This window comes from Trachemys scripta, chromosome 1 (genome assembly GCF_013100865.1).
Source record: "Trachemys scripta elegans isolate TJP31775 chromosome 1, CAS_Tse_1.0, whole genome shotgun sequence".
Taxonomy (NCBI): domain Eukaryota; kingdom Metazoa; phylum Chordata; order Testudines; family Emydidae; genus Trachemys; species Trachemys scripta.
The window spans coordinates 287009506-287037295 of NC_048298.1; the positions used below are offsets into that span (position 1 = coordinate 287009506).

The window sequence follows — 27790 nt, forward strand, 5'->3', positions numbered from 1 at the left end:
GTGAGGATGGCGGCAAATCGACTTCTGCGCTCCCCCGTTGACGGCGCTTACTCCTACCTGGGCTGGTGGAGTACACACGTCGATTCGCGGATCGATTATCGCGTCCCAACGAGACGCGATAAATTGATCCCCGAGAGATCGATTTCTACCCGCCGATCCGGGCGGGTAGTGAAGACAAGCCCTAAGACTTGCCTAATAAAAGTTGAGCTCCTAGATGGCTCTGGTTTATTTTGCATAATTTAAAAGGTCACAGCTCTTTAATTGTAGATGTAATTTTCTCTCAGCCTTCATTTATATGGCTTCATTGTACCTGATTTTTTTTTTTGTTCTAATTCTTTGGCTGTAGTAAAAGTTCACTGTACCTCTTCCCAGCCAAATAAGTTTCCCTTCCTGTCTGCCTTAAAAATCAGTGTTTGAAATTTCAAAAGGCCCTGTAGAGTTTATGCCTCAGAATGCACTGTGAAATTATAAAAAGCCCAGTAGTGTCAGAGCCATTCAATCCTGTGATATCAATTATTTATTTAGACCATAATTCAACAAAGCACTTAAAACACATGCTTAAATCAATTTTTATTCAGCAGATCATTAACGCTTGTTCTTACGTGCTCGGCTGTGTCAGGACCGTTGTTAAATCATTGTTAACTCTTATGTAGAGACAGGACTGTTTGAATAAAGTTAAATCCAGCGAAATACATATTTTGATGATACCAAAGTGGTAATGTTCTTTTAAAGTGTTTAATCAAATATCCACACTAAATCTTGATGTTTAGTTGCAGGTCCAGTATTGCCTCCTGGCTACAAAAAAAGCTCAGAAATGCATGACAGTGATGAAGGCTCCAAGTCTCCTCCTCTGCTCAGAGAAGCAAATAGAGATTCTGAAGAGGAGCAGGACACTGATCCAGTACCCAAGTCAGTCTGTTTGTGTGTGATTCATGTATTTACTCTGGTAAAATAAGCAGAAATTGGACCACTTCATACAATGAGTTGACTGAATTAGCCCAGATGCAGAATCGGAAAGGGGCTTTATTATGCAACTAAAGAAAGCAAATGCCACACCAAGATAAAGTTTGCTAACATTGTCTCCTCATCCTTTCCAGGGTGATAGTGGCTGCCTAATCTGTGTGTCTCCTTAGATTGTGACTGGCTTGTTCAGTGCAATCTGAATTGTTCATTTCATTTTAATTTTGTATCTAGCTTGACGTGTCACTTAACTTTTAGATGGTACTTTTAATTTGTGAGTATACACAACAGATGTGGATGATAGACACTTTATTAGAAATTTGAAAACTTAATATTGCGTGAATTCTGTTTCGAAAGTACAGCACGTTTCCCTGCAGAAAGTAATAAGCAGCTTGTTAGTATAACTACATTAAAGTTGCTGTGATGGGCCTGTTCATGGAAGTGTATTTTGATAAACTATATCTTTGCTAGCAATAAGCAATGGATCTATAATAGACTTTGGGTGGACTGTGAATTTTGAAATTAGTGTTTCCTAATATAAAAGTATATTAAGAAGCATATTGGAGGTAGAAATGAAATTTTGAGGTTTTAAAAAAAAGAAAAAGACCAAAATTTTCAAACCTACATACCTGAACTTAGACTCCTATATCCATATTTAGGAACTTAAATAGAAGTGGCTCAATTTTCAGAAGTTCTAAGCACCCACAAATCACATTGAAGTTAATATGTAGAGGTGCTTAGGGTCTTTGAAAATTAAGCCACTTCTAACTTTAGGCATAAAGTCTTGAAAAATGTGGCCTTTGACTCTACATGAATATAAACATACTAATGGGAGATACTGCACCTGTTTTAGGAACAGGTATATGGTAAGAATAGTCAGATTGTCATAACATCAAAGTTATAGATCAAATGGATGATCGCAGGGAAAATTAGCTTACCAATGACACAGTGAACAATTTTCAACTCCCATTAGGCCTGATCCAACTCTGATTCTCTGACAAGTTAATAGGATTCTTTCTGTTGACTTCAGTGGGAACTAGTTTGGGCTCCTAGATGCAGCGTTCATGTTAAAAATGTTTAAGATAAACAGATAATAGAGTTATCTTCTTTTTAGACTATCTATTTAACTTAGGTATTTGTAACATGCCTATCATCATAATACTGTATATAGGGACCAGTCTGACTCCCATTGAAGTCAGTGTAAAGATTCCTGTGCGTGATCAAGCCCTTAACAAGTGAGGGTATATGATTATTTTGATTTGAAGGGCGGAAATTTTTTTTTTTAATAGCAAATCTCAGCAAACTGCACATATTCAGATTTAATGGGACTAGTCAAATGTGCGAAGTTTAAAAACATGCAAGTGTTTGCAGAATTGGAATCTTAGAGGGCATTATATTATTTCCATGTAATGATCATTAGTGTAAATACTCCCTACTTTTCCCCCCTGGTTTTATTTACTGATTGTTCAGTCTAAAATTCGATTTGGAAAAGTACTAGTCAAAATGTATAGAATGATGGTAAAAATGTAGCAAGAAATATGCTGGTGTTAAAATTACTTTATGCATGCAAAACAAGCATTACCGTGTTTTACTATTTGATTTTCTCTTTCTGCACCAATAACATTTTTTTAAAATGTCACTGCAGTGTAAGAATGAGGCTTACGCTAACAAATATTTAATTGCTCCAAATTATTTCAGATTCTTATGCTGTGTTTCCGTGGTAACAGCAAGATAGTACATAATGTAAGACTTTTGGAAATCATTTTGTTTTTTTTCCTTTAAAGTGTAGATAATTGCCATCTATGTCAGCGTAATTATTAAGCTAAATCACTGTATTTGTAGAAAACAGAAAAGAGCTCAGGAAGATGATGATGACGATGATGGCTTTTTTGGACCTGCTCTTCCTCCTGGATTTAAAAAGCAGGATGATTCTCCAGAGAGGTAATTAAAGCGGAATAGTGTTCAGGCTTCTCTTGTTAGAGCCACAAAATATTTTATTGAAAATAATTGTTTTATCAGTGACTACCTTAGTTATACTTAAGATTTATGTGATTAGAATTCCTTCTTCCACATAGCAGTGTTCCTTTGTAATTTGAGTACAAAATTCCCCATGTATCCTCTGGAAAGTCGAAGAGAAGAGGAAAATTGTATATGAACTGTCTCATCATATTTTGAATATCAAATTTCTCCCACCTTCTAAGATAAAGCTCAAGAAGAGTATGCATGTTAGACAGGCAAACTGTTGTATAGAATATGCTTGTGTTTTTTCAATATTTATTTTGAAGATTTTATAGGTATTGTCTAATACCTATAACTACCTTAGGCCCAAACTCTATGAACTCCTCAGGCGCAGGGCCCACCTGCATGGAACTCATTGCAGGACTGTGACGTTAATTTATTTCTATGTAATATAATATGACATATATTATTGCAATGGTTGTTCTGTTAATACTTTGGGATCATTAGTTTTCTTCATGTAAACAATGCTGAATGGAGTATGTTTGTTAAAATCATATTTTACTAAATCAGCATTGTTTATAGCCTCTTTGTCAGAAACAAAGCCCATTCAACCAAACTCAATGATAAAATACCTATTGGAGAAAGCTAGTTGTTAATTTTCTGTTCAGAATTTGTTAACTGCATCTGACAGCCTCCTAATCTTCACATCAATCTCCGCTCTTTCCAGTGTAATTCAAAATGATATTCTGTATGAAAATCACTACTTTCAAGAGAACATTAGTAGATAAAATGTTCAGCAGAAACTTCCTTGCAGATTTGCTTTTGACATCTGTGCTGTTTGCTTCCTCAGTGCTAGAAAGAGTCAGTAGATAGAATGATCCAATATTTACCTGTCAGAAATAATGTCATTGTTAGGAAGATGAGCCAGTCTGTTGCTGAACAGTTCTGGTTGTAGCATTATTGTCTGCAAGAAATTCTGTAGTTGAAAAAGTGTGTCTCAAATCTGATAACTTTTATTGAGAGAGGATTTCTCTATATTAAGAAATACGACTGTCTCTCCTCCAGGTTTAAATCTGTTAAGATGATTTGGGGAACCTCTCTGTGTACAATGTATAAATTCTGGTTAATTTTATGAGATTGTATCATTGAGTGCTGCAATGTGTAGTAGGTCTACCATGGGCTGCCAGGATCCATGACATCTGTCTCATTCACACAAACCCACCAGTCTGGAAGAAATTACAGAACAAATAAAATCATTAATTTTAACAACTGAACTCTGGCTGAACAATGGGTATGCTAAGGATGGTGCTTGGCAGAGCCCAAAACATGAGCTTTGTGACCTAGTGGTTGGGGCTAGCAGCAGAGTCAGGGTTGTGGTCACACCAGTGGTCAGAAATCACACCAAGGGTCAAAGTCAGAGTCTGCAACTTGGTCAGGGCAAGGAAGCAGGCAACAGGAACAAGGCAGGGTAGATAGCAGGGACCTGGTCTCAGAGATCTGGGCATCAACAGACCTAATGACTAGTTGCTCAGACGAGGCATGGGACAGGACGTCTTGTACCCAGTGGCGTCCAATCGGCTGTCAGCTGTTATCATGCTGAGTCAGTGGGTGTAGCTTCTGGGATGAGGTATTAGCAGCAGTTCTGTTGTCCGCCCTTGTAGCTCAATGGTGCAGAAGATAAGGCTGTTGCTCAGCAGCCCTGGCTTTGAGACCTATGGCACCTGACAGTGTCTGAGCTGTGAAAACTAATTCTGCCCAGGTTGTCTGAAGGGAAGAAGGTTGGAAGAGTGGAAAAATCCCTTAACAGGAAACCAAAGAAACCAGGTGGTAATGCCTTTAAAAACGCAGAGGGATTCAGACACAAGGAGAAGCTTGGGCAGGAGAGGGGAACAAACAGAACTTGTTTTTGTAGTAAAGGGAACCTTTGACTGTGGGACGAGCCAAGGTCAAAGGAGGCTGGCTGGAGGGAAGAGAGGGAGACGAGACTAGAGAGATTCCATGTTCCAGAGGAGAAGCCATGTGCAGGAGAGCAGAGAGAGAGGAAGGATCCCAAACTCCATAAACAAACACTGAGCCAAATCCCAAAGAATGCACAAGAGAGGTGAGAAAACTGAGGCAGGGATGGCATGCAGGTGTTGTATTGTTTTGTCTAGATATGTATATATCTTGTGCTGTCTGTAGTAAAGAGTGGCTGGTTTAGGAACTCTTTCAAAGCCTGTGCATTGTGTGCTTCAACTATCATGTCCCTAGAGAGGTGAATGTAAACTAGATTTCCCACAAAGTTGGCACTCTGGGAAAGGCTGTGCTTATGATACTGGAGAACCTGGGGGAGCTAGCACGAAATACAGGGCATAGGCAGTTGAACATCCAGAAGGGGATGTAAGCTGGAAAATCTGCACATCCAGAATGTGGCCAGTGACCCAAAGGACTCTGCTTAGACTCAGGAAGCTTAAAAGCACATAGGCTCAAAACAGCAGCGTGGTGAGTGTCCGACAGGCAGAGTTATACCAGAGCTGCCACATCTTTAATGCAATAAAACTGTCTCCAAATGTGTAGTTAAAAGTAGTATAAATAGCTGGTATAATTATTTCAGGATAACATATGGTATCTCAGCACTTGCTTTCATTATAAAGGCCATTACCCGCTGTCAGGGTTCCCTCCCCTCTCTGAACTCTGGGGTACAGATGCGGGGACCTGCATGAAAAACCCCTTAAGCTTATATTCCACCAGCTTAGGTTAAAAATTTCCTCAAGGCACAAATTCCTTTCCTTGTCCTTGGATGGTATTGCTGCCACCACCAAGTGATTTACACAAACATTCAGGGAGGGGCCACTTGGAGCCCTAACTCCCCCAAAATATCTCCCCAAACCCCTTTACCCCCTTTCGGGGGGGGGAGGAGCTTGAGAATAATATACCAACTGATAGGTTAACAAAGTGAGCACAGATCAAATCCCTGGTTTTTAGGACACTGAAAATCAATCAGGTTCTTAAAAGAAGAATTTTATTTAAAAAAAAAAAAAAAAAAAAGTAAAAGACTCACACCTGCAAAATCAGGATGGAAGATAACTTTACAGGGTAAATAAAAAGATTTAAAACACAGAGGATTCCCCTCTAAGCTTGACTTCAAAGTTACAAAAACAGGAATAAATCTCCCTCTTAGCATAGGGAAAATTCACAAGCTAAAACAAAAGATCATCTAATGCATTCCCTTGCTATTACTTAAAATTTCTGTAATTTTTAGATGTATCAGTTCAGGATCTTTTTAGGAGCTGAGTTACCTGCCTGGTCTCTCTCTTTGTCTCGAGAGGGAACCAACAAAGAGAGCACAAACAAAACCTTCTCCACTCCTTCTTTCCCTCCCTCCCCCCTCCCCCATTTGAAAGTATCTTCTTTCCCCATTGGTCCTTCTGGTCATGTGCCAACTAGGTTAATTGAGCTGATTAACCCCTTACAGGTAAGTGATTCAGTACCTCTGGCCAGGAGGGATTTATGTTATTGCAAACATAAAGGTTGTTACCCTTCCCTTTATATTTATGACACCTCTCATCCTTCAAATCCCTCCTCAAGGAATGATTTGTGCTGTCACACCTGAAGTCAGACAGACAATGGCTAGGTGGGAGAGCAGCTGGGGAAAGCAGATTTTATTATGTATTAATTTGTTTTTTTTTAAATCTTTAGATTATTTGGGACCATCTAGTTGTGCACATCAATAACAACTCTATGTGACTGTTACCCTTCCTTTCCCCCTTCTTATTGTACAAACTCACGTAAATGTGAACCAGCACCCTGCACGGTGGGGTACTACCTGGGTACTACCACAGCACAAATAATACTGAAAACATGTTTCATTGGACGAGACGTTCTTTCAGCCATATACAAATAGGATCTCTAATAAAACAGCCAAAGTGTCTGATCCTGAAAGCTTTACACAGTAGGTCCTCTTGATGTCGACGGGACTACGCATGTGAACGTGGCTAGCAGGGTTGGGCCCACAGGGGGAAAGGCAGCCATTTAAAGGTGAACTAGAGAGCAAAGAACTGTGCACCTTTCACTTCTACTTTCTGACATAGAGTAAATTCCGCTTATTAGCAATCCCTCGGTTGCCAGCAAAAGGTTGGTACTGTATTACTGTCAGTTGCTAATAAGCAAAAGGCAGGTTTTCAAGGTAGTACCCAGGGAAAGAAGCACTTGGACATGCCTTTCCTGACTGCAGTCCTGTAAGCCTGGCTGCAGGTAGGGCAGCAGCAGGGATGGAAGCTGCAGTCTGGATGCTGGGGCTTTCTCTGGGGATCAGAGATGCTGGGGACCCGTGGGGCTGCACCATACCTCTCCCTGCACTCTCCAGGGGTTGGGGCTCAGCATGTCCCAGCACTTCCTTTCTTCAACAGTGCAGACCCCCAGCAGGGCGCAGCCTGGAGAGTGCAGGGAGTGGTACCATGCAGCTCCGACATCTCTGCTGCATTTCCCCTCTCCACTGTTCCCCTGACCACAGCCTCCTGTGCCAGCCCGCAGCCACTTACCTCCTGTGTGGTCCCTGTGCACAGGATGATTTGCCAAGCTGCTGTCCCAGAAGGAAGTACTGGGATGGACTGAGCACCGGCCACAGACAGTTTTCCAGGCCTGCCACCAGGGAAGCATGTTCAAGCCCTGCAAGCTTGTGTGCAGGGTGTGCACAGCACATCCCAGTGGTTCCTTCCCTGACTGCAGCCCTGCAAACCTGTGTGCAGTTAGAATCTTTCTTTAAAAAAAAAAAAAAGTTACTAATAAGCGGCATGCTGTTGCAAATATCAAATTCCATTAACATTGATGTTAATGGGATTGGATTGGTTACCAGCAAAATGTTGCCAGTAACCAAAAGTTGCTAGTATCAGGATTGCTATTAAGCATGATATACTGTATTAAGAGTGTCTTAAAGTCTTTTGGTCCACTCTCCTCCCGGATTTTTTTCTGCTTAGCAACTTGCTTCTAAACAGTCAAATTAAACAAAGCACAATTAGGGCTAACATGCATTAACTGAACATTTGGGGCCAGATTGTGCCCCATCCTGTGTGCTGGCACAAGGGAGTAAAGGGGCATTAGGGATCCCCTGGCACTTTGAGAGTAACAAGCTTTGCAGAGCTACCATCTCCCCTTCTTGAGCAAATGTGTGAAAAGGGCAGGGACCACGCAGAGCCTTGTGTCTCTTCTACCACTCCCCAGTGCACTGGCAGTGTAACTATGCTGGCACATTGGAGAACACATGAGGTGACTGGTATAGACCTGATGCCATTTACTCCCTCCCCAGATCAGTGGGGAGAGTGGGAAAAAGATTGTGATGGCTAATTAGTGTCTCTCTCCTGGGCTGTTCCAGGGGCAGCAAAACAACACAGTGCCCCTTATGCTGGTCAGATTACAATCTGCTCAATCTAGTCCATGATTACTGAAATAAAATGATTCATGTTGATTTCAGTGCATGGATATCCCAATGTATGAATGGCTCATAAGTGTATGAGGATATACTGTTTATGCGTTGTATAATATATCCCCACTCCTTTCAAACATCTTTATTTCTCAGACACATCTTTCAAATTTGTCAAAGCATATATTCTTAATTGAGCACTGTATATATGACAATTTTCAGCTTTTAAAACACCTTTTTTGAGTTAGTCAAGTACAAAATATAGATGAACCGTTTTCTTTAGTTTTGAAAATAATATAACAGCAGCCCTGTTTTCTGCCTCAGTCCATAGAAAAACATCAAAGCTGTGCCAATCAGCAGAGCTTATTAACAAGATTTCACTCAGATTCACACTTGCTGTTCAGAGATCCTCTGGGCAGCCAGCAAGCTGTCAAAAATCCTGTCAGTTCTATGCTGCTGAGGAAAGTCCTGAGCAGCAGCAGAGTTACTCATGCAGAAGACACCACAGAAATGGAGGCTGTGGGACGTATAGAGTATTGAAAACCATTTTCCTACCCCCCTCCTTGGAACAGCCTACAAGGTGGGAGGGGGTAGAGTAGCTGAGGCTTTGCCCCTCTCTCAGGCTTTGTCTATGTAGGGAAGTTTTATGGGTTATACAGGTATAACCCCCAGCATAGATACTCTGCTCTGGACTATGAGGGAACTTCTCCACTGCAGCTGGGGTGTGATTCCCAGCACAGGTAGACAGACTTGTGCTAACTCTGCCTCAGCTAGTGTGCTAAAAATTGCAGTGCAGGCACTGCAGCATGGGCAGCAGCTAGGGTTAACCACCCAGGCTTGGACTAAGGGCTTCGGCAGGCTTGGACTCAGGCAGCTAGCCCAAGCCGCTGCCAGTGTGGCAACATCCACACTATTTAGTGTGCTAGCTCAGGCAGAGCTAGCACAGGTCTGTCTACCTCCACTCACGATCACACTCCAGCTGCAGTGTCATAGCCAGAGTAGCTTTCTCTTGTTTGGCGTACACCCCTTCCTACGCAACATAAGCAAAACTGACAAAGGCACTCTTCCACCAAAATAAGGGGTGCCACCAGTATAAATGTATTTGTTTTAAATTCACACTTCCATTATACCAAAAAGCCTTCCTGTGTGGACACTGCCTTAGTAGTGAGAAAGCAGAAGAGAAGACAAAAAGCTGCTTCTCTCTTCCAGCAGCTAGATGGGGGTGGAGCTTCACATTTAGCAGACACTTGTAAGCCAGAGGCTGCCATGAAAGATGGAACTCTCTCTAGCTAGGGGCAGCACCACAGTAGAATTCCCTTCCTGGCACTCCTGCTACAGCAGGCTGGCTTCTCGGGGGAGTATTGACCCTGAACCTTGCAGGTGCCCCCTGTTTACACATATGCCCCTTGTTCTATCTCCTTTTTGTCAGTAGGTGTAATCCTCTGACTATAGGAGTCTGGTAAGGTTTTGCTTGAAGTCTTGGCAATAGCATCACTACTGCAAGGCTTGATTGATTAGATTATAACAGATTTAATAAAAGCATAATTCAGTAGCCCTGGGGCTCATTTCCTCTGTTCCTAAAATCTCACATTCAGGGTTTCAGCCAGCCGTCTGCAGGAGTCAGGAAGGTATTATTTTTCCCCCAGTATATTCTGGCTTGGTGTTTTTGTTTGTTTGTTTTAATCTCCTTTGAAGCATCAGGCATGGCCACAACTGGAGATAGGACATTGGATGTGGAGGGCCAGGACTCTGAAGTGTCACTGAGCATTTTCTCTCTCTCAGGTGCTTGGCTGGCTGGTTCTTACAAACATTCTGAGAGTCTAACGCATAGACGCTGACTCGCTGACTCCGTAGGTGCTCCGGGATTCAAGCACCCACAGAAAAAAATAGTGGGTGCTTAATAACCAGGAGTCAGAGCTTGAGTGTGGAATGTGATGAGTTCTGTGCTGTTAACAACTTCTGCCCTTAGCAGGCAGTTTGTTTATAAACAGAGGCAGGGTGATTAAGATAACAAAAGGCTTGTCATTACATTAAGGATCCTTAGATGATCCTGAAAGCATTCCCAGGCACTCCTTTAAAAGATAGGAAACAAAGGGTAGGAATAAATGGTCCATTTTCAGAATGGAAAGAAGTAAATAGTGGTGTCCCCGCCGAGGGGCTTTTGCTGGTCTGGGATCAGTGCTGTTCAACATATTTATAAATGATCTGCAAAAAGGGGTAAACAGTGAGGTGGCAAAGTTTGCAGATGATACAAAATTATTCAAGATAATTAAGTCCAAAACAGACTGTAAAGAGTTACAAGGGGTCTCATAAAACTGGTATTTTTTTGTAACAAATTTGTTAACAAAATGGCAGATGAAATTCAATGTTAAATGCAAAGTAATGCACATGGCAAAATAGAAACCCAATGTGACGGTTTGGATCACAGAAACCCTCTTGGGAGCTGCCACCTGATGTGCCAAGACTACGTCTATCCCTGTTTTTCCTGCCAGCTCAGGACTCTAGCACCCTGTCTTGCTGAGCCAGACACTCCCGTCTGCTGCAACAAAGACCCAATGAATTACTTGCCTCAAAGCTGCAGGTTTACCTGAAAACAGCTCACAGAAGTGTGCTTGTCTTTAGCACTCAGATGCCAAACTCCCAATGGGGTCTAAACCCAAATAAATCCATTTTACCCTGTATAAAGCTTATGCAGGGTAAACTCATAAATTGTTCACCCTCTTTAACACTGATAGAGAGATATGCATCGTTGTTTGCTCCCCCAGGTAGTAATACATACTCTGAGTTAATTAATAAGTAAAAAGTGATTTTATTAAATACAGAAAGTAGGATTGAAGTGGTTCTAAGTAGTAACAGACAGAACAAAGTAAGTCACCAAGCAAAATAAAATAAAATGTGCAAATCTATGTTTAATCAAACACTGAATACAGATAAGATCCTCACCAGTTCCAGAATGCTCCCTTTTACAGACTAATCTCCTTTTAGCCTGGGTTCAGCAATCACTCACACCCCTTTGTTCCGGTTTCTTCCAAGTATCCTGGGGGGTGAGGAGGCTCTCTCTTTAGCCAGCTGAAGACAAAATGGAGGGGTCTCCCACAGGTTTAAATAGACTTTCTCTTGTGGGTTAGGGTTACCATATTTAAAAAATAAAAAAAGAGGACACTCCACGGGGTGCTGGCCCCGCCCCTTTCCCACCCCCGCCCCAACTATGCCCCTTCCCCGCCCATTCCCTAAAGTCCCCGCCCTAACTCCCCCTCCTCCCTCCCAGCCACGCGAAAAGGGCTGCCCAAGCGCTACCGGCTTCACGGTTTGCTGGGCAGCCTCCAGACCCTGTGCCCCCAGCCGGCGCTTCCCCAGCACAGCTGGAGCCCGGGAGGGGAAGCGCCCAGCCGGGGGCGCAGGGTCTGGAGGCTGCCCGGCAAACCCGTGAAACCGGTAGCGCTCGGGCTTCGGGCAGCCCCTATGCCTCCGTCCCTGCGCCCCGAGCCGGGCACTTCCCCTCCTGGGCTCCAGCTGCTCTGCTCTTCCCCTGACTCTTCAGCTCTGTTTAAGAGCCAAGCTGCCCGAAGCCCGTAGCGCTGGCTCAGGCAGCTTGGCTCTTAAACAGAGCCGAAGTCTGAGTCAGGGGAGGAGCAGAGCAGCCGCGGGAGAGGAAGTGCCCGTCCGGTATTTTTCCTGGACATGTTTGGCTTTTTGGCAATTCCCCCCGGATGGGGGTTTGATTGCCGAAAAGCCGGACATGTCCGGGGAAAAAACGGACTTATGGTAACCCTATTGTGGGTGGAGACCCCCCCTCCTCACTCCTATGCAAAGTGCAGCTCCAAGATGGAGATCTGGAGTCACCTGGGCAAGTCACATGTCCATGCATGACTCACAGTCTTTACAGGCAGAAGCCATTATCCACATGGTATCTTGTATGTCTCCAGGAAGACTTTTTATGTGGATTGGAGCATTCCAAGATGCGTTGTTCCCCAAGTGCTTCCTGATCGGGTACTTAACCTGGCGAATTCCTTCCTAAAGAAGCTGACCAAATGCCTCACAAAGCTTACTTAGAAACCAAGCAAGTATACAGCCCATATTCTTAACCTCAAGTAGAAAATGATATATGTGTACAAATAGGATGAATAGATATGGTAGACCATAACTTTTACAGAAATATGTTACATGGCACAGGCAGCACAAAACATATTCCAGTTATGTCATATTCCCATAAAGCATTATCAGGTACAGCGTCACACCCAACACTACATACAAAATGATGGTGCCTATATCAAGAAAGAGATCTTGGAGTCATTTGCTGTACTCTGGAAGCACTGTGTTTCCAGAGTACTGCCAATTCATAAGAATCCTCCTCACTGTGCCTGTATCATTCTGAACTGTGAAATGCTCATTCTCCTGCTTCAGAAGACACAAAAATTATCTCCAGTCATCAATGGGACAGGCACAACTGAATAATGTAGCTGTCCTTAATGTGCATATCAATAATACCAGAGAACCTAGATGTAAATAAGATTGCTGACAGTTTCATCCAGAAAGCTACAGTGAGACATAATGTCTTTAAACTGGTACGTTGGTGAAGACGGCTTGTAGGTGATTGCAATCATCTTAATATACTGTAATTCATGATAATGTAATTATATAGTTCATAATAATTGAATCATTATTCAAATAGTAAAGATACCAATGATAGACACATTCAATAACTAGAATATGAAAGAAATGTATAAATATGCTGAAAATAGCCTCCCCCCAAAACTGGCAGAGTGCCCACACACACACACTCTTCAAAAGCACCCACGGGCAAAAACAAAAGTCAGCGCCTGTGGTCTAACGGATCATCATATGCAAGGTCAGGAAGGAATTTTCCCCAGGTCAGACTGGCAGTGACATTGGGGGTTTTCGCCTTCCCCTGCAGAGTGTGGGTGAGAGTCACTTGACAGGATTATTGGGGTATATCTCATTTAATCATTTCCCTGACATAAAAGGGGTCTCAAGCAGTGATGCACCTCAATCCCTCCTATTCTTGGCCTGTGGCACATAATAGTCTAATGATCCTCTTGTCTAATTTGGGTTTAGTGTGTGGGTGCTGGGTAATGTTGTTGGCCTGTGAATATACAGGAGGTCAGACTTGGTGATCTGCTGGTACCTTCTGGCCTTAAACTTTAATGAGGTACTTTTGATTGCACAAAATGTGCAGATCATATTGATAAACAGATGGAAAGTATTTAATAGAGACAGTGTCTACTTGTGGGGGGAGGGGTTAAGTGATAACTTTAAAAATCTCCTGGAATGTGGAGATGGAAGTGTGATGATATCCCTTTATGAATGTAATGCATAGAAAGTGTATGAATATTAATGAAAATGTGACTTTTACAAGAGAATACACTTTCAACTTTACCACTTCATTGAACTGTTCAAATATTGATTCTTGCTGCAAACAATAAAAAGTTGTTACTTAAATGTGCTTTTCATGCTGATTCTTTTTTAAATTAGAGAAAGAAAATAAGAATTTTTTTTTTTTTTGAGGCCTGTTATAGGTCCTGCTTTACCACCTGGTTTTAGGAAACCTACACAGTATAGCGAGGATAACAGCTGTTCCATAGGATCTTCTGTTTCTTCAGAATTCCATACCCAGGTTTGTAAAAACTGAAATGGCACAGATCTATCTTGTATTTATAGTGCATTGGCATCTGAAGGATTTTAACGAACTGATAGCCTGATCCAAAGCCCATAGAAATAACTTTTTAATACAGTAGATCTTGTTTTAGACCGTAAACTCTATAGGGCAGGGATTTGTCATGCTCTGTAGGTGGAAAGTGTCTGGCTCATTTTGGGTGCCACTGCAGTATAAATAATCAGTGCTAATGAAGTAGTTTCTGAACTGTAACTGCAGAATCCTGTCTGAAAGGGGTCATGCAGCAGAGAAGTAAGTTTCTCTGCCCACCTTTTCATTTATATTGTGCTTGAGCATGCTAGGCACCTCGAGGAATTTTAAAAAGAAAATCTCTGCCCTGTAGAGCTTACAATCTAAGTTTAATTATCTAACAAGTGCGTTGGGAACAAACATGAAGAGGGGGAGTTGTTGACGAGCAGGAGGATAGAAGTAAGGAGCTGGACAAAGCAGAGGAAATGTGAGGTCTGGGGAAAAGGAGGGGTGGAGGTGCAAGCAGCAGGTGTTAAAGTAACTGTGGCAAACTTCTTATTCTTTGCCACTCAGGGTATGTCTTCACTACGCGCTGGATCGGCAGGTAGTAATCGATCTATTGGGGATTGATTTATCACGTCTTGTCTAGATGTGATAAATCGATCCCCAAATGTGCCCCCCGTCGACTCCGGAACTCCACCAGAGCGAGAGGCAGTAGCGGAGTTGACGGGGCAGTCGCAGCCGTTGATCCCACGCCGTGAGGACCTGAGGTAAATCGATCTAAGATACTTCGACTTCAGCTACGCTATTCACGTAGCTGAAGTTGCGTATCTTAGATCGATCCCCTCCTCCTAGTGTAGACCAGCCCAAAGTCTGCTCTTTCTTGGTTTTGCTGGAGGATGGGTATTATAGACTGAATTAAATAAAAAAGTCAGTCCTGTGGACTTGTAGTCAAAGTGTCCCCTCATTTTCTCCCACTGTGATAGCCTCTCCCCTAGAGCTTCCCTTCCCAGGACCTAAAATGCCAACAAATCCCAAATAGACGGTATTCACTTCCCTGTCTGTGGGAGACAGACACTGACAGTCAGATGGTCAGCATGTCTTGATGGACTCTAAATTACATTCCTGGAAGCCTGAGACAATACCCATCAACAGTTGAGTAGTGAGGGATACAGTGAATTCCCAACCACCCCATACCTGGGAACTTCACTCTTGCACCAGGAACAGAGGCAGGAATTTGGGGGTGCTTCCCAAACTACCATCTATCCCTGCACTCCTGTGGTGGTTGGAGAGAAATCCTGAAAGTTGTTTAGTGCTGGGCTCAGAAGATTCTTATACTACATATAAAGAGCTGTTAGACTAGTTAGTATGAGATGTCACACTAGTTTTGAAGGAGCAGGGGTGTTGAATATTTAACAATGACAGTTTCTTCATTTTGTACTGAGCTTAAACCCCAGAGTTTTAAAGAGCATGTCTAAAAATCTCATATCTTCTCAGTTGCTCCTCTTTTGTGATATGACAGTGGTTCTTCAGTTGCTGTAGTCTTGGAGGGTAGATGAGGCCTGAATTGTATGTTTAAAATATACACACACCCCTTTACATGCTTCCTTTATCCATCATAAAGTAGTAAAAATTGGGCACAGCCCTCCCACCTCCTCCGTTGTATGTTATCTTCAATTACAGGTCAGATCATGGTGTGCTTTAGGAGGGGAAAGGGTCATTTTTCTTCCCATTTATTCTCCTCCCTAGTTAAGATTTCTTTCAAAATTGTGCTCATTATTCCTTCCCATTGCCCTTCGTGTCTTTCCTCTTTCACTACTGAGTGCCCAGCTCCTGCTGGGATGTAACTTGCAGGAAACTCTGCTCCAAGGTAATATATATTGGTAGGGAAGGTGTAAGATATGACAGAAGTGGTGCCAGATGTTTAGTGTCATAACTAGGGCTGTCAAGCAACTAAAAATTAATTGCTATTAATGGCACTGTTACCATTTATTTAAATACTTTTGGATGTTTTCTACATTTTCAAATATATTGATTTCAATTACAACACAGAATACAAAGTATACCATGCTCACGTTATTTTTGATTACAAAATATTTGCACTGTAAAAAACAAGAAATGGTATTTTAATTCACCTCATACAAATACTGTAGTGCAGTCGCTTTATCATGAAAGTTGAACTTACAAATGTAGAATTATATACAAAAAATAACTGCATTCAAAAATAAAACAATGTCAAACTTTAGAACCTAAAAGTCCACTCAGTCCTCCTTCAGCTAATCGCTCAGACGATCAAGATTGTTTACAATTTGCAGGAGATAATGCTGCTCATGTTTTGTTTACAATGTCACCTGAAAGTGAGAACAGGCATTTGTATGGCATTGTTGTAGCCAGCGTTGCAAGATATTCACATGCCAGAAGCGCTAAAGATTCATATGTCCTTTCATGCTTCAACCAGCATACCAGAAGACATGCGTCCATGCTGATGGCAGGTTCTGCTCAATAACTATCAAAAGCAGTGCAGACTGACATGTTCATTTTCATCATCTGAGTCAGATTCCACCAGCAGAAGGTGGATTTTTTTTAATTTTTTTTTTTTTTTTGGTGGTTTGGATTCTGTAGTTTCCGCATCAGAGTGTTGCTCCTTTAAGGTATCTGAAAGCATGCTCCCAAAAACTGAGAGGGACAAGGTGTGAAGGTACTTCAGATTCTTAAACCTTGGGTCGAGTGCTGTAGCTATTTTTAGAAATCTCACATTGGTACTTTGCGTTTTGTCAGATCTGCTGTGAAAGTATTTTTAAAAACAAAAATGTGCTGGGTCATCAGCCACCCCTGCTATAACATGAAATATATGGCAGAATGTGGGTAAAACAGAACAGGAGACGTACAATCATAGGTGAAAGTAAGCCGGTATGTCGTGCCGGACTGGACCGGCTTCTCTGGCGGTGATTTAAAGGTCCTGGAGCTCCGGCCCCTGCGGGGAGCCCCAGGCCCTTTAAAGCACCACCCAAGCCCCGCTGCCAGAGCTCCAGCGGCGCTTTAAAGGTCCCGGGGCTCCCCACAGCAGCCGGAGCCTTTGGCCCTTTAAAATAGCTGCCGGAGCCCTGCCACTGCTACCTCAGCCTCTGCTGCTGGTAGCTCAGGGGTGATTTAAAGGCCCTGGGGCTCCCAACCACAGCCCCAGGGCCTTTAAATCTTGAAAGGCCCTGCCTCTTCCAGTTAAGGCCACGCCCCGCTCAGGACTCCAGCGTACCGGTAAGTCCTTTAAGTTACTTTCACCCCTGCATACAAGTCTCCCCCAAGGAGTTCAGTCACAAGTTTAATGCATTTTTTTTTTAAACGAGCGTCGTCAGCATGGAAGCATGTCCTCTGGAATGGTGGCCGAAGCATGAAGGGGCATATGAATTTTTAACATATCTGGCATGTAAATACCTTGCAATGCCAGCTACAAAAGTGAGAACAAGCATTCACACTTACAGGTGACATTGTATATAATAAGCAGGCAGCATTATGTCCTGTAAATGTAAACAAACTTGTCTTAGCGATTGGCTGAACAAGAAGTAGGACTGAGTGAGCTTGTAGGCTCTGAAGTTTTACGTTGCACTCAAAAACAAACAAAAAAAAAAATCTACATTTGTAAGTTGCACTTTCACAATAGAGAGATTGCACTACAGTACTTGTATGAGGTGAATTGAAAAATCTTGTTTCATTTTAGAGTGCAAATATTAGTAATCAAAAATATAAAGTGAACACTACACTTTGTATTCTGTGTTGTAATAGAAATCAATATTTTAAAGTGTAAAAAATCAAAAATATTTAATAAATTTCACTTGGTATTCTATTGCTTAACAGTGTGATTAATTGCAATTAATTTTTTTAAAGGCATTAAATTTTTGAGTTAATCATGAGTTCACCACCACACTTCACATGAATCAACTGATTCAGCTTCCAACCTTTTATACCAAACCTCATTGAGACAACAGGGAGGCTATATTATACATGCTAGATCTCAGAAGAGCCCTAGCCTTCTACCTGGATAGGATGAAGGTTTTCAGGATGTCTTCTAGACTTTTCCTTGCTGTTGCAGAGAGATCCAAGGGCTCAGTCCAGAGACTCTCCACCTGGGTGTCAAACTGGATTAGACAGTGTTATCAACCTTGTAATATGACCCCTCCAGATACTATTCGCATGCCCTCCACAAGGTCGATCTCCTCACCCATCACCTTCTTCAAGAACATCCTATCTCAGAAATCTGTAGGGCAGCAACATGGGCATCAGTCCACACTTTCACAGAACACTACACGATCACTGGAGACTCCACCTCCTATGCCATTTTCAGCGCCATAGTAGAGTCATCTGTAACTGACCCGACTCCGAAGTCCCAACCTGCCAATAAGGATAGTGCTCGGGAGTTACCTGTAGTGAAGCACCCATACGGACGCTAATCAGAGAAATTACTCATTTTGTGCAGTAATTATGGTTCTTCAAGATGTGTTCCCCATGGGTGCTCCGCAAACCACCTTCCTTCCCTGTACTCCAGGGTTCTTGTCGGGGACTCTGCAGTAGAGAAGGAACTGAGGGGGGTTAGCCCGCATCTGCTGTCTAATCAACACTACTACTGAAGTTCTCCAATCAGCAGTGCAGGGAGGCAAGTACACCTGCAGTGGAGCACCCATAGTGACAAATCTCGAAGAACCATCCTTACTGCAGAAGGTGAGTAACTTCTTTTACACTGAAGTCTGGTGGTGGGTTTTTTTTCCTCTCCACTCTTTTCTGCCACTGTCTCATCTACTGTTTGGAAGCCCACCTGTCAGCTTAAACTCAGCATGCCAAAACCATCTCACCCCCAAAATAAATCCCTTCTCTTCCCTTCTCCATCATATTAGATAATTCCACAGTTGTCAGTTTTGTGGGCCCACAGCCTTATTGTCATCCTACTCTCTTGCCTTCCTCCAACGTTCAGGGTGTATCTAAAGCCTGCCACATCTTGCTTTACAAAATATACAGCTTTCTTACTGACTGGGGGGAGGGGAGGGGGGGGTGGGAAGAGAGAGGGAGACACCCTTGTCCATTGGGATGGTTCTCAGGGTACCTAGGACTATTGATCATGTTGTTACCCCCTGCCTCTTGCAAGTAGCCGCCTTGCCCACAGTGGCTCTGGTACTTCCCTACCACCACCAGCTTGTTCGCCACTCAAGCTTGCTCCTCTGGGCTGTGCCAGCCCTGTTGTTGCTTTGTAGGTTACCAATAGATGCCACCACTCTCCTCTGCCACTTGAATGCATCTATCCCACTTAACAGGCCCCATCTTTACATCAATGGCAAACTCCTTATTCTCATTTTCAAGGCTTTGCACAACTCTGCTACTTCCTACAGCTCATCACTAGTCACTTGGCAGTCTCTTTCGCAGAACTTGTCCCCTTCCATTTCCACCTAGCTTAGTTCTTCTTAGATGGACTTTTGCACCAGCTCCCATTCAGCACTCTACACCTGGAATGTCTCCTTTTATTCTGTACTCCATCCAGCCTTCTTCAGTTCTAACTTTCCCAACAATCCTTCAAATATAAATTCCATTTTAAACAACGTTGAAAGGAAATTAAAAAACACACACGCCACACAAACCAAACTTTAACTAGGAACTAGCACAGCATGTGCTGTACCAGTGAAGCAATTCCATAACTATATTCTGTTTATTCCTTCCTTCTTTCCACCCCCACCCTTTCCTGTTCTCCTCCTCCCAACATCCAGTCGTACTATGATCAGTTTAGATTCTAAGCTCTTTTCTTGTTATGTAAAATGCTATGCACACCTATGGCAATACATTCAGAATGTTGATGGCAGTAATGGAGGATATATTGGTGCCCATGATATCAGAGTTGTACATGTACACTTCACTTGTTTCTGATGTTAATCATTTATCACTGGAGCTACAGGAGAGTGAGCAGAATATCAAAAGATATCTTGATGTTAAGTATTCTACACATCTTAAACAAAAATAAAGTGCATTATTAATGTCTCTCTGGCAAGAATTCTATTGACCACCACTGATGACACTTTCAGAAGTGTAGAGATTAGAAATAATTTGGTTTCTGTTAAGGGCAATGGGAGTTAGAGCTGGGACAGGACAGCTTTTAAATGCTTGGATATACAAGTAATGTGTATTTATAATACACCTGTTTCTTAATATGAATTGAAAGAAATTATTGGTCATGGGCCTGTTTGAGAAGACAGTTGGGTTTATAGCTAAGAATATTTCTATAGTGACCTATTATGGTTGATAGTGTCTTATTTTATTTTTGGAAGGCAACAGATAGTAGTGAGGAAGATGATGCTGTCATAGGTCCAATGCCTGCAAAAGGACCAGTAGAATCCAGTGTAACTAGAGACTTTGAACGCAGAGCTCAGCGAATGAAAGAAAAACTTACTTCTTCAGATGATGTAAGTTATTCATTTTGACTGTGTATGTTTTCTTGGCCTAAAAAGATGTGAATTTTAGCAAGCTCAGCTGTATGTATTGAAGATGCTAAATGACTGTAGCACTTAATAAAATGTTATCTAGAAGAATCCACAATTTATTTATTAACATTCCCACTATGATTTTCTTCTTAAAGGATGGGTCCAAGCAAGTTTCAAGGGAGTCTTGGATGACTGAGCTTCCACCAGAATTGAAAGGCTTTGGATTGGGCCCAAGAACTTTCAAGAGAAGAACAGATGAGAAATCAGGAGATAAGTCAATTTGGACAGATACTCCAGCCGACAGAGAGAGGAAAGCCCAAGTGAGCGTTTATTCATTCATATAAACATGCAGACAGTCTATATGTTATCAGTCTTCTCAGAGTTCGCCTCTGCTATTCAGGGATAACCTAATAAAAGTGCTCATGTTCCCAAACACACAAATTTCAGACCTAAAAGTAGTTATTTTCCTTCTTACATTAAACATTATATCTGTCTGCTACGGCCTGGGAAGTCTATTGTTCTGTATCAATTTAATGAACAGCCAGTTACTGTTTCTTATCAAGCAGAACAAAAATGCCTGAGGGGCAGAGGTACAAAGGCTCTATATCTTGACCCGCTCCTCTAATATTTAAGCAAGATAAGTATAGATTTCTTTGTCACTTACTTCAAGTATGCTGCCTGCTAATAATTGCAGTCTGCTTCCATTCATCAGGAAATGCAAGAAGCAAAGAAGTCAACCAGTAAAGGTGATGAAGAAATTGTATTATCAGCGAGAGACAAGAGACTGGCTGAGCAGCTGTCTTCATACAATGCAAGTATAAGTACAAAATGCTTTTTCTTTTAGGTTTCCTTTAATTCTTAGCTCTCTTTTGGTTTCTCATTCCTTGCACTGTTGGTTTCCATGGTGATATCACTACATTCTTCTCTTCTGGGGCCCAAACCTGCAGCCATTTAAGCCATTAGAGAATTTGTCATTTACTTCAACAAGAGCAAGATTGGGCCCTCCCGCTGTTGCTGAAAAATAGTGTCAGTGTGTGTGTAGGTTTTTATATGCCTTTTCTTAGATGAGTTTCAGTTTGTGTTTTACTTAAACGATTCCTATAAACTTCCATTGCTGGGAATAGACAGTTTCAAGTCAAACAGTAAAAGACATCACTGAATTACAGGCATCCCTGGAAGAAAACAGCATTACAGGTTTAATCGAAAGGTTAAAATACAGAACCATCCAAAGGAGGCTCAATGTGCCTAAGAGATCAATACCATAATTGTCTGCCTTTCGGGCAACATTTTTACTTGGAAATATTACTTAGTTTCTGCAAAAGCAGTTGTAGTTTTCATGGACAAATATTGGTAATTAAAAATCTGAGCCTCATAGCTTCACAATAACTTCCCTCCCCCACCCACTGCTGTCTCACAGCGTGGGCTATTGTCTGTCCTACAGCTGCCCCTTCCTTTTCTCCCTTGTTTACAGCCATCAGCTGGAAGACAGTCAAATCTCCTAAGAGAAAACAATTAACTGAGAGAACAAGCAACCTTGGTTTATATTAGAAGAATTGAGTTTATGGGGCACTCTTAATAATTTATTTGCAGTTCGTTAGGTGATGCCATCTTTTTAGATTTATAGGGCTTGCAGATCCAGAGCTATTAGTGTACAGTCTTGAATTTTCTCTATTTCCTGCTGCTTGTTCAGTTGTGGACATTACATAAATGCAGTTTTTTTAAGTTGTATTCTGTTATCTCCCCTACCAGAGAGAAACTTGCATATACTATTACTGTGCAAGGTCAGCTGATGCCTCTTAGAATGTTTTGAAAAATGTTCTGCGTTAAAACAAGTCTTAGGTCATTTTCAAATGGCTTTTCTTCCTTTTTCCATTGATTTCCTACCAAGGACAGTTTCCTGGAAAGTGCTTTATATCTTAAAATGGTTTCTTTTCAGCATCTGCAGTGATAACTTGGCACTATCAATCCTCTGGTGTAACTATTAAAGTCAGTGGAATTACACCAGGAATGATTCTGGCCTGTGATTTAATGATTTTCCACAGCAACAGTTTGATATCACAGAAGATGGTGACTACAACTGGGGAATAAGCAGAAGGAAAAATAGAATTTAACAAAGAGCTTGTCATCATGTAGATGTCATTAAAAATACAGACAAAGATAGAAGTAGATTTGCTTATAGACCAAAGTCAGGCCTTTGCACAGGTTTGCAATGGGATGGGAGTCCAAGGAACTGCCTAGCCATAGCAGGACATACACATTTTGCTCTCAGAGGATGGTGCAGCATCCCCTGCTTGGGACTGATGTCGCTCCTGTTTAAAAATCAATGGGAGTTTTACCATTGACTTGTATGACAGCAGCATCAGGTTCTGAAAAACAGCATAAGCCCCTAATTCAGCAAAGCACCTAAGCCAGTACTTAACTTCAAGCATGTGAGTAGTCCTGTTGACTTCAGTGGACTAATCAAATGCTTAAGTGTTTGCTGAATTAAAATCAATCTTTAGTACTTTTTTCCTGTAACTTCATATTCGTTTGTCTACAGTGAGTTTCAGAGGTAAGAACCCCATTTTAAAACAGTATATAAAAGTGTTTTTTCTAATTTGAGTTACCCGGCACTCGTCTACACTGAATTTCATTTACTTTCATGTTGCCCAGTAGCTTATCTTGTCTTTCTGAAATTCCTCAACCATCCTGACTCTTGACACAGTTTAAGTCATTTTTGTTTTTGCTATATTTCACCATCATTCTGCAATATTCACCCTCCTTCTTCCCCTATTTCCAGGACTCAAAAAGATCAGAATCTCTCATGGATATGCATCATAAAAAATTAAAGAGCAAAGCAACTGAAGATAAGAAGCCTCAAGAGAGAAGGCCATTTGACCGAGACCAGGACCTCCAAGTCAATCGATTTGACGAAGTTCAAAAGAAAGCCCTGATAAAGAAATCCAGAGAGTTAAACACCAGGTTTTCACATAGCAAAGGCAATATGTTTTTATAATACAAAGATATGAAGTTTTCTTTCAGGAGAAATCTATTAAACTTCAGCAACTTCCAAAACAAAAGTACATTTTTCTGTAAATACTTGTGTGCAAAATAAATTTCTTTATGCTTAAAAAGGAATGTTGATATGTCAATTATTTTTTCTTGTATGTAATATGCTATTTAGGAAATGCGCACAACAAAATTATACAGTCTGTAGTGTATAAAAATCAGAAATGATATTTAGTTCAAAATTGTTGCAAGATAAGTTGGTTAACCACATTTTTAAATCAACCTAATATTCAAAAAGGAAAAATTTAAAAGTGGTTATTGGGACCCTTTGGGATTTACCCAGGCCAGTAAAGCATTCAGTCACCACCTGCCCTGCAACTGTCAAAGCACCCACAGTTATGTTGCTGTGGCTCACAGCCCAGACAGCAACAAACAGCGTACAAGCATGCAGGTCTCACCCAGCTTCTGCCACCCAGTTACTCATTGCAGAGGGACCTCCACAACCCTTCCAGCCCCAAGTTCTCCCCAGAGACATCTTTCTGCAGTGCTCAGTCCCCTTATTGTAGCACCCACAAAGCTATCAATTTTTCTGCTCCTTTAACAAGGCAGTATACAGCAGCGGGTTAACTTACCTGGGGTTCTCTCACCCTTCCCTTCAACCATAGCCCTGAGTTGGTTTATATAAAACTAAAAAGTTCATTAACATAAACATAGGTTTAAGTGATAGCCTATTTTTTGCAACCATTTCTATCAAGACTGAAATGCAACAAACTATAGTCTTTTTGTTCAAAAAAGTTCTCATCATAGTCATTCTTCCAGCATGGCTGGCTAGTCCTGGCTGAGGATCAATTACATAGCCTGAAGTGCTTGATTTTCTTTGTCTCCTGTGGTGAAGTATAACTTAGGGGATCTCCTTTCCCCCCCCCCCCCTTTATAGTCCAGTAAACATTTGAAATGTATAATCTTGAAGTGTATCCCCAGATAATGTTCTTTTCCCCTGCTGGCTCCTCCCAAACTTGTGACTTTTACAATGCACATGATCTTCTTGCAGTCTACGATACAAATGGCTGGTCCACTTTCCCTTGTCACACTTGGCTTGAGGTGTCAGCCCCTTTCCTTTGTCTGGCAAAACCTCTGTATCAACTTCCCCTGATATGCCTGGTGTAGACATTTTTAGTTACCAATTTCCAGCACGTTAGTATAATTCTTTGCAGGTTAATTGTACATATATCAGAATATTGACCAGTGAATTATTAGTTTTCTGATGACATTAAATGTCCCCATTGGATTTAGTGTGCGAGGTACACTGAGCTGGCCAGACCAGCTGAGATTCATTGCTCCATACTAGGGAGCTCCATACCAGCTGGCACTGAGGTGCTGCTAGGGTCAGAGTTATATTAACTAAATGCGGATTTAAAACTGGCCTTACAACAGTGTTGAAAGTTCATTTTTCTCCTGCTGTTTCTGAGATACTGGGTCCGATCTGAAGTCCAAGGAAAGGCTCCCTTTGATGTCAGTGGGCTTTGAATCAGGCTGTTATAGAGCACACATCCTTGGAGTGCCCCCTTGCCTCAGTGTCTAATGTCACCAGTATCCTCAGCTCCAGCACCTCCTACAGGCTGCCTGGGTCTTCCATGGCTCAGCCATCCAGCCAAGCCCACAGTTCAAACTCCTTCTGAATACTCAGAGTCCCAGTGGGCAAACAAAAGGTCCTTCACCCCTCCTGGGCTCAACTCAGTACTTTCTCACTCTTGCTGGAGTTCCAGCTTCCCTGGCTTTCCCCCTGCTGGGAGTCCAAATACAACAAACAGGTGCTCTACCCCTGCTGGCTTCTTTTTCCTGAATGCCCCAACTCAGAGCTCCCTCCCAGAAGCCTACCCTGCTTCCATTGGCCTCTTCAGTTACCCTCTTGGACCACCACCCCACAGACTGCCTTCCAGCTCTACTCCTGTAGTTCAGCTCTCCAGCCCCAAACTGCTGGGCCTCTCTAAAAGCACCCAAAAACTGGCCTCCCAGACCTGACAACAAGCATCCCCTATTGTCTCCCTTCCCTAGTGCTTTGACCATCTTCCTTCGGGGGATCTCCCTTTTACCTCTAAGCCATAACTCAGAGCTCCTCCCTTACAGGAGCCAGCACTGGTTCTCCCTAGCTTGTAGGCCCAAGCCTTGCCTGGGAACAGCACTTTCCTTCTTACTCACACCTGGGATCTCCCTTCCTACCTGAGCCATCTCCTATTTATGCTGTGCAGGCAGAATTATAGAACTCAGCTTCTCCTTTGATAATTGGCTAACGAGCCACCATCTGGAACAGGTTCCAGCTCCTGGGTGTAGTTAGAGGGTCATCATGGGCCAGTTAAGTCTTGATTCACCAAGCTGGGAAGGGTTGCAAGCATTCTGGAAGACAGGATATAAGGATTCAAAATGACCTTGATAAACTGAAGAATTGGTCTAAAAATTAATAAGATTAAATTCAGTAAAGACAAGTGCAAAGTACTTCACTTAGGAAGGGAAGATCAAATGCACAACTACAGATTGTGGAATAACTGGCTAGCCAGTAGTTCTGCTGAAAAAGATAAATTGAATATGAGCCAACAATAGAATCATAGGACTGGAAGGGACCTCAAGAAGTCATCTAATCCAGTCCCCTGCACTCAAGGCAGGAGTACATAATAACTAAACTATACCTGACAGGCATTTGTCTAACTTGATCTTATAAAACCTCCAATGACGGAGATTCCACAGCCTCCCTAGTTAATTTATTCCAGTGCTTAACTACCCTGACAGGAAAGTTTTCCTAATGTCCAACTTAAACCTCCCTTGCTGCAATTTAAGCCCATTGCTTCTTGTCCTATTCTCAGAGGTTAAAGAACAATTTTTCACCCTCTTCCTTGTAACAACTTTATATGTACTTGAAAACTGTTATGTCCCCCGCCCCATCCCATCCCCCCCCGTCCTCTCTTCTCCACTCTAAACAAACCCAGTCTTTCCAACCTCTCCTCATGCTTTCTAGATCTTTAATCATTGTTGTTGCTCTTCTCTGGACCTTCTCCAATTTGTCCACATCCTTCCTGAAATTTGGCACCCAGAACTGGACACAATACTCCAATGACCCCTTATCAGTTGGGAATAGAAATTAATGGGCAGAAGGTTTAAAACAAACAAAAGGAAGTACTTCTTCACACAACACAGAGTCAACCTGGGGAACTTGTTGCCGGGGGATGTTGTAAAGGCCAAAAGTAAAAATGAGTTCAAGAAAGAACGGAATAAGTTCATGGAGGATAGGCCCATCAAGGCTAATAGCCAAAATGGTCAGATATGCAACCCCATGCTATGAGTGTCCCTGAGGGAATAGACAGGTAATGGATTTCTCTATAATTTTCCTGTTCTGTTCATTCCCTTTGAAGCATCTGGCACTGGCCACTGTCTGAAGACAGGATACTGGGCTAGATGAACCTTTGGTCTGAACCAGTATGGCCATTCTTATGTTCTTTTATTATCTTATGTTGCCTCTCTAAAGTCATTGAACTTTGGAAGATATAGGCAAGGACAGAGGCCATCTTTGGCATCCATCACTAGACAGAAGGGGCTAGAGCTCTGCAAGCTGAGAAAGATGGGCCCTTCAATCAAGGAGGGGCTGAAGCCACTGGAAATTGAAGATAGGCGAGAAACCTGCTTAGGCCAAGACCTTTCACCTAGGAAGATAAAAGAAGTAATCAGCTTAACCTGCAGCACAGACGATATATATTAATTAGGAAATCCTTTCTAACTATAAGGATAGTTGACTACTGGAATAGGTTACCAAGGGAGGTTGTGGAATCCACATCATAGATGGTTTTTAAAAACAGACTACACAGCTGCCAGGGGTTGGGTAGGTTTACTTGGTCCTTCCTCAGCATGGAAACTGGACTAGACTTCTCAAGGTCCCTATGATTCTGTGACTTCCATGAGAAAAAACACAGTTTGTATTTGTAAATTGAGCAAATTTGATTTGGAAATCAAGATATAATAAACATGAAGCCTTACAATATTGTTCCAGTAACTTTAGTACACAATCACACTTTAATCTTAGCAAAGTTACAGAAATTTGCAGTTACATCTGAAAATCCAGGCCAGCACACATTCACTTATGTCCTTTTATCACTCGTACCGCTCTTTCTTGCACAACAGCATAAGCAAAAGTCAGCGAAATAACCTGTATTATTGACATTAACTCTATTTTAAAATTGTCTGATTCAAGTTCATAGACTTTGTCTTTATTTTAATTCCCCTGATCCTTTTTAAGGAGGCATTGAGAGAACCAAAACTTGTCCATGTAAGTAATTTGGTAAAAAGACTTAAATGACTTATTTGAAGGTGATGTGAACTTTTCAATTATTACCTGATAAA

At 42.0% G+C, this 27790-nt stretch overlaps 1 protein-coding gene across 3 annotated transcripts in view; it reads left to right on the forward strand.

Moving 5' to 3' along the window:
- GPALPP1 (GPALPP motifs containing 1) overlaps positions 1-23529 on the forward strand; it is a 30261-nt gene extending 6732 nt beyond the window's left edge. Inside the window, exons 2-8 of one of the 3 annotated variants that reach the window (XM_034758451.1) lie at positions 777-909; positions 2803-2901; positions 13844-13952; positions 20264-20398; positions 20572-20736; positions 21129-21227; positions 23196-23529. In XM_034758451.1, the coding sequence (XP_034614342.1) occupies positions 777-909; positions 2803-2901; positions 13844-13952; positions 20264-20398; positions 20572-20736; positions 21129-21227; positions 23196-23411 (956 nt within the window). In that variant the 3' untranslated portion in view covers positions 23412-23529. Of the gene's footprint in view, positions 1-770; positions 914-2802; positions 2902-13843; positions 13953-20263; positions 20399-20571; positions 20737-21128; positions 21228-23195 lie in introns of those variants that run through there. The other 2 variants (XM_034758449.1, XM_034758452.1) reach the window with 2 other exon arrangements.
- The last annotated feature ends 4261 nt before the right edge of the window (positions 23530-27790 follow it).